Genomic DNA, 7,044 nt, shown 5'->3' on the forward strand with positions numbered 1-7,044 from the left:
CCCGAGAGACAGCCTTCGCAGTTCGGAATAAACTTTTCCCCTTTTCACCCACGGAGTGGCTATTTGGGTTTCTCCTCCATTTCATTCAAGAAGTCCAGTCGTCTCTCTCGGACGTCCCTGGAGACTTCCTGAGACTCTCTGGCCTTGCCAGCCCAGGCGGCGGCGCCTTATCCCCCAACACTACCCGAAGGAACCTGGGCTCGCTCCAGGAACCTGCCGCCCCTGCCAAGCCAGCCCGCGAGGCCGGCCCAGAAGGGCTGTGGGCCCGCGCATGCGGACTCGGCGGCCGCAGCCCGGCCTCCCCAGCCTCTTCCTCCTCGGCGCTCGGCGGCGGTTTGGAGCCCGCTGACAGCTCCACGACCGGCGGACGCAGCCTCGTCTTGTGCTTCCACGTTATCCTATCAGAGGCGGGGCGGGGCGCCAGCCCCCACAGCCAATCAGCGCCAACCACGACCCAGGCGAGCTGGGCCGCTCCGTGGCCAGGAGGAAGGCGATTGGGCGGCGGCGGCGCCCGGGGCGTGGCGTCCTCGGGCCCCGCCCACCGCTGTTTTCCGCCGCCGGGCGCCAGCCGCCGCTGAGGCCCGAGCGCTGACCGAGCGAGCGGACGGCGGTCGCTTCGCTGCGGGCTGTTGGCCGCGCGGGCTGCTGGGCCGCGCACCTTCCTGCTCTTCGGCTCAGGCGCCCTTGGACATGGTGGCCCCCGGCTCTGTGGGCAGCCGGCTGGGCGCGGTGTTCCCGTTCCTGCTGGTCCTGGTGGACCTGCAGTACGAAGGTGAGTCCCGCCCTGCTCCCGGGGCGGGCTTCGGGTCCTGGTCCCGGCCGGGAGCGGCGCTCCGGGGCTCGAGGCTGGGTCGGAGCCCGGTTCCGGTTCCGTGTGCTGAGAGGCGGGACTGGCGGGCCGCGCGCGAGGCCGGTTTCGGCGGCCTGGGCCAGCGCAGCCGGGAGTCCGGCGCCCGGGGGGACACTAGATCGGGGGTGCCGGGAGGCGGCGAAACGGCGGCATGCACGGGACGGGTCCCGGTTCCGGAGTGACCGGCCAGGGCCGGTCCCGAAGCCAGTCCCATCCCCTCACGACCCCGCGTCGGGCACGCAACTTGGCTGGTGCCTGGAGAAGTCCTCCTGGGCTCGGAGCTCCCAGCGCCTAACTTGCTGGGCTGTCTGTGCCTTCACAGTTCCCAGCAAGGCGTCATGCAACTCCCCCCACCCCGCGGTGCTACTTTTTCTAGTCATCGCAAAAAAGGTCTCCTTAAAAAAAAATAGCGCTTACGTTTCACCCTGGGCTCCAGACTGGAATGTTGGCTACTCCCAACAGAATAGCAAAAAATAGAGGCCTGTCCCATCTTGGGTGTCAGAGCGGGGAGGAGTTAAACATTGAAGCCCCAAATGCCCATTGAACTTCCCAACTTGGTTACTGTGCTGTAGTGACATCTGTCCTGGGCACTGCTCTGTACTCATTCCTGTAAGTCCGGGGATAGTTGTCAAGGAAAGAGTAAACAATTGAATATTCCATTTGGAGGGATTGAGGAACAGAAATTGGGAGTAGTTTATGATGAAACCATCATAAAAGTCTATGCGGGTTTCTTTGTTTTTAAAAAACATGCTCAGGTTTTTACATCTCCCTTAAACCAGCTTTTGTTGGTTTTGGCTTCCTGATCACCATGCGTTCTTTGAACCCCAAATCAGAATGTGTATTGTGGCAATATTGAGACCAATATTTTGATGTTGGAGCCAGCCTCAGAAGTGAGGGGATTGGAATTTGAAGGCCTGGACCACTTTAATATGGGTCATATGTTCTAACTTTCTTTCATTTTCTCATTCTTTCCATCTGCATTGATCGTTCCCAGTTATCATTAGTGACTTATTTTAGTTATTTAAGAGAAAGTTGTCTATGCTATGTTTAGTGTCAATTTAATTTATTCTCCAGATACAGAAGTGCTTATTTTTGTTTGCCTTACCTTATCCAGTAGCTTGTAGATCAAGCACCTTATTCAAGTTTCTGTTCTTTGCAAGATTAGGACTTTTAGCATTTCATTTCTCTACTGTGTTTTTTCCATAAGAAAACTGAGTTTTCCTGTCAGAAAAGTACTCATGGCCCCTCAGGGGAAAGCCGGTGTCGCTTTTCCAGGAGTATTACCTGTGCAGAATGGCAGGTGATTGATGGAGAGGGAAAGAGCATTTCTGTAAGCCAGCTCTTATTCCACAGAGATATGTGATAGTCTCTGTGTTACACATCTGGGAGCTGGGGTTCCAAGAGCTTAAGGAAAATTTATCTTGGGACTGGAGAAATGGTTCGTGTGTTGTTGGTTCGTGTGTTGTTGGTGTTGCAGGAGACTGGAGTTGCATTCACAGTACCAGATCAGGATGCTGTGAGTTAGTTGTAATTACTCACACCCTCTAAGAGTCTTCTGGTTCCACAAGCACCCAAAGAGGGGTGTGTGTGGGGAGAGAGGGAGAGAGGTGGGGTATGAGAGAATGAGAGAACACATGCACACACATGAGCCCTTGTGTGTGTATGTGTGTGTTTACAGAGTAAATAAAATCTTTAAAAATAAAATTTACCTCTGTATGAAGTGGGAACAGGAAATTGTTGATAGCGTTCATTTCAAACATTTTAAAGTCGGGCAGTCGAGCAAAATCAGCATTTTAAGTTACCAATAGAAAGTGGCAGGGAGGNGATTTCCTGGCAGGCTCAGTGTCATGGTCTTCCTAGGTGTGCTGGCTCATACCTGTGATTTCAGCAATCAAGATGCTAAGGCAGGAGGATTGCCATCAATTAAAGACTAACCTGAGTTATACCCTGAGTGCTAGGCCACTCTGAGCTACGGTAGGATACTTTGTCTAAAAATAAACCCAAAACAAAAAAACCCAAGACCAACCAACCCTCCCCCAAACCAAACAGAACAAAAAACAAAAATCCTCAAATACCAAAACCTGCTTTTCCTCCCCAAACAGTGGTTCTCTAGCTTGATTGTATGTCAGAGTCTCACATGGATCACTTGTAAGAGTCTGTGCACACTTACAGAACTTCTGACTTAGTAGGTCTTGATGGAAAGTGAAATTTGCATTTCTGAAAGGATCCCAGATGAACACATTTTGAGAATCACTGGTGTAATAAATTATATGTAGGAATTGAATTAGGGGTTATGCTGTTTGTTGCACCCTAGAATTGGTGATGAGGTTATCAAGGTATAAAGTAGCAAATTGTTAGCTTCTGTTTTCTTAAATAGCTTAGTTATATCTGGGTTCCTTAGCCTCTGTCAGGTGCTGCCACACTACACTTAAGGCTGGAGAGAGAAGACATCAGGGAGAGTTCTATGAGAACAGGAAATGTGAAGCACAGTTTCATACTGTAGAAAATGGAGTGGTACACCTCCGTGGCCTGCTTTTTTCTGATTTAAAGTGCCCTTTAAACTAGGCTTTTCTGCTGTAATCCAGAGGAGGGAAGCATATATCATTGACTCTTCAAATTCCCTTTCTCAGAGGCTTTGAAAGAAAGCTAGAGCAGGAGAAATAGAATTTCTGAGTAGAAAGAAAATTCTAGGGACTGGAGATGGCCCAGCATTTAAGAGGCTGGCTGCTCTTGGAGAGGATGTGAGTTCAGCTCCTGGGAGCTGAGGTGCCGGGGTGCATTCTCTCTCTTACACTACAGAGAGACACACATAAAATTCAAACAGAAGGAGAAATCTTTAGCATTCTCACATTAAGATTATTTCATTTTATTGCTAATGGCTTAGTTAGTGAGTTGAGTATGAATACAGACTAAAAACATTGTGTTGTCATAGTTTTTTTTTTTTCCTCTTGACCTATATCACATTTCCTGTTCTCATAAAACTCTCCCTGATGTCTTCTCTCTCCAGCCTTAAGTGTAGCGTGGTAGCACCTGACCTGCATGCCTCCTCAAAACTAAGGTTAATGAACCCAGATGTAACTAACCACTACCCCACCCCCAGGGTCACACTGTGCAGCCTTGGCTGCCCTGGAACTCACTCTGTAGACTAGGCTGGCCTCGAACTCAGAGAGCCACCTGCCTCTGCCTCTGCCGGGATTAAAGGTGTGTGCCACCTTGGTAGGCTGGGAGCCAGTTTTTTTGTTTTTTGTTTTGTTTTTATTTTTATTTTTTTATAGTATAATGTATTTTAATAGCAAACTTACAGGAACAGCACAGAAGACAGACAACATTAAAAGCACGTATTTGCATGCAGGACAACTCAAAAAAGTATAGTGAGTGGATGGAATCTACTGGGTGATAACGATGCTACAGACACCATTTATTTGCCACCAATAAGGAATTTACTTATTTTTAAAAAGTCCAAATGCTGGCATTGTCCAGAAAATTTTAACAGGTTTATTTATAATTGCTATGAAGTTGAACTGTTGAAATGTGTTCACTGAAACATTTTGCTTGCATTAATGCTTTACATCTTGCATTTATATTAAAAATTCACACACAAATGAACATGGAGAAACTGCCGATATCTTATTCTGTCCTCTATGTTTCCACTGGAAATCATATACTTAGGTACCTTTGGCCCCATGGGGGTGGGGTGGGGAATCTAGCATTCAGAACTACTGACAACAGGAAGAAGAGGAAAAACAATTTTTTGAGAATGTAATGTTTCCCCTCATAGTACACTCTTAAGCATGTTCTCCGCATGTGCAGTGGGCTAGCTGGATATCTTGGCATGATTGTTGCATGTTTGGCATGGATAGCACACTGTTGGTCTCTTCAAAAGGGCCAACCAGATAGGCCTCACTTGCCTCCTGCAAAGCACCAATAGCTGCACTCTGGAAGCGCAGATCTGTTTTGAAGTCCTGAGCAATTTCTCGCACCAGACGCTGAAAGGGGAGCTTGCAGATCAGAAGTTCAGCGCATTTCTGAGCGCGTCTGACTTCACAGAGTGCCACAGGACCAGGCCTGTGACACTGTAATGAGGTTTCTCCACCCCTCCAGTAGAGGGCGCACTCTTGCTAGTGGCTTTTGTAGCCAGTTGTTTCCTTGGTCATTTACCACTGGTGGATTTGCAGGCAGTTTGCTGTATATGAGCCATGGTTTGGACACTTCCTTACCCTTGTACTTTGGCTGGAGCTTGGCAAGCAAGAGGCAGCTCTGTTAGAGAGCGGCTGTGCAGCGAACACCAGGAACCCAGTTTTTAATTCACTGAATAAATATATGACTAAACCATATATTTTGGCCATCATGGGAAAAGATTTGAAAGTCTTTGCAAACAAAAAGTTGTAATAGATTTTATTTAAACCGATAAATTAACCGTATATTTTACCTTTTGTATGATTTCTTTGGTATTAGTTAAATATGAAGAGAAAAATTTAAATGCATGATTTTTAATAGTTTGTATAATCAGATGGTCAGATAACTTCCTAAAGTTACTTTGAACTGTTTGGCAAGGTAGCTGATAAGGTTAGCAGCGGTGTCAGCGTTTGCTGAGACGGTGCATGGGGTTGCAGTTGTCTCAGTTCTGTGGGGCAGATGTGTTCTAGGATGAGATGCCCTGGAGCAAGTAGGTTTTATTTCCCCAGGTGAAGTTTGTTTGTTTGTTTGTTTTTGTTTTGTTTGAGAAAGGGTTTCTCTGTGTAGCCCTGGCTGTCCTGGAACTCACTCTGTAGACCAGGCTGGCCACGAACTCAGAAATTCGCCTGCTTCTGCCTCCCAAGTGCTGGGATTGGGAGTGCCACCGTACCCGGCTCACCCATGTGAAGTTAATGGTGGTTAAGTGCAGTTTCTATTGTCATGATCTTTTAACTATTAGATGTGTGTGTGTGTGTGTGTGTGTGTGTGTGTGGTGTGTGTGTGTGTGTGTGTGTGTTGAGACAGGGTCTCACTCTTTAGCCCAGGCTAGTCTGGATGGACTCTGGAATTTGATATGTATATCAGGATGGGCTCAGACCTGTAGAGATCCTTCCCCCTCTGCCTTCTGAGTATTGGCATTACAGGCCTGCCCCACTACACCTGCTTCCTTTGGATTTATTATTGAACAGTTTAACTTTGTTTACATAGAAATTCCCTGGAACCCAATCACCTGCCCTTCATAACTCAATACTTTACTTTTCAACCTTAAATTTATTTGCTTTATGTATCTTTAGAAACTAGCTCTTTTAACATTGCTAAATATGATGAGCTAGTCACTTGGAGTCTTGGAATATAAAAAAAGACTCATGTGTCAGCCAAGGTTAAGCTATATGGTGCTGTGGTGAGGTATACAAAATAAATGTGTTGGGGCTGGCTCAGAGGTTAAGAGCACTGACTGCTCTTCCAAAGGTCCTGAGTTCAATTCCCAGCAACCACATGGTGGCTCACAACCATCTGTAATGGGATCTGATGCCCTCTTCTGGTGTGTCTGAAGACAGCTACAGTATACTGATATAAATAAAATAAAGTCTTAAAAAAATAACTGTGTTACCTTAGAGTTGACAGAATGGGGAACATAAGACATGCGTTGGGGAAGCATCCTTATCCTTTATCTATTTTCTTCAAGCTTAGTGGGCCATCATGACAACCATGTTATTACAAATTCACTCTTACGTTTTTCTACTCTTGTATTCTATGTCTTTCCTTACCCAGCAGATCCCCAAGTCCAGTAAATTTAAGTTTATGTACCTAAGGGATAAACACAGATGGAGAAAAGCAGCTTTATTGTTAGTCTCCTTTTAAGCATACGAGTCTCCATCTTAACTGCGCACTCAGTGTTGTTTGTACTATAATCCTTCAGTATGTCTGATCTTGAAAAATCAGTTCCTTTAAACCCTTGCCCTTAAATACCCAAGTCCAGTTTAATCCCTTTCTCTTTTTTTAGAAATAAAAGTATGAACGATGTTTACATCCTGGAGTTGGGAAAATTAAATTAGCTAAACACACAGAAGTACCTAGTGCATGGTACGTTTATTTAAACACACAGAGGTACCTAGTGCATGCTAGGTTTATTTACACACATAGAAGTACTTAGTGCATGCTAGGTTTATTTACACACATAGAAGTACCTAGTGCATGGTAGGTTTATTTACACACATAGAAGTACCTAGTGCATGGTA

At 46.4% G+C, this 7,044-nt stretch overlaps 1 protein-coding gene across 1 annotated transcript in view; it reads left to right on the forward strand.

Moving 5' to 3' along the window:
* Window positions 1–573: 573 nt before the first annotated feature.
* Window positions 574–7,044, forward strand: part of Dnajc3 (DnaJ heat shock protein family (Hsp40) member C3) — a 36,774-nt gene continuing 30,303 nt past the window's right edge. The window contains exon 1 of the mRNA XM_021203433.2: window positions 574–772. Coding sequence (XP_021059092.1) covers window positions 691–772 — 82 coding nt within the window. The 5' untranslated portion in view covers window positions 574–690. The remainder of the gene's footprint in view (window positions 773–7,044) is intronic.

This window comes from Mus pahari, chromosome 8 (genome assembly GCF_900095145.1).
Source record: "Mus pahari chromosome 8, PAHARI_EIJ_v1.1, whole genome shotgun sequence".
NCBI classification, from domain to species: domain Eukaryota; kingdom Metazoa; phylum Chordata; class Mammalia; order Rodentia; family Muridae; genus Mus; species Mus pahari.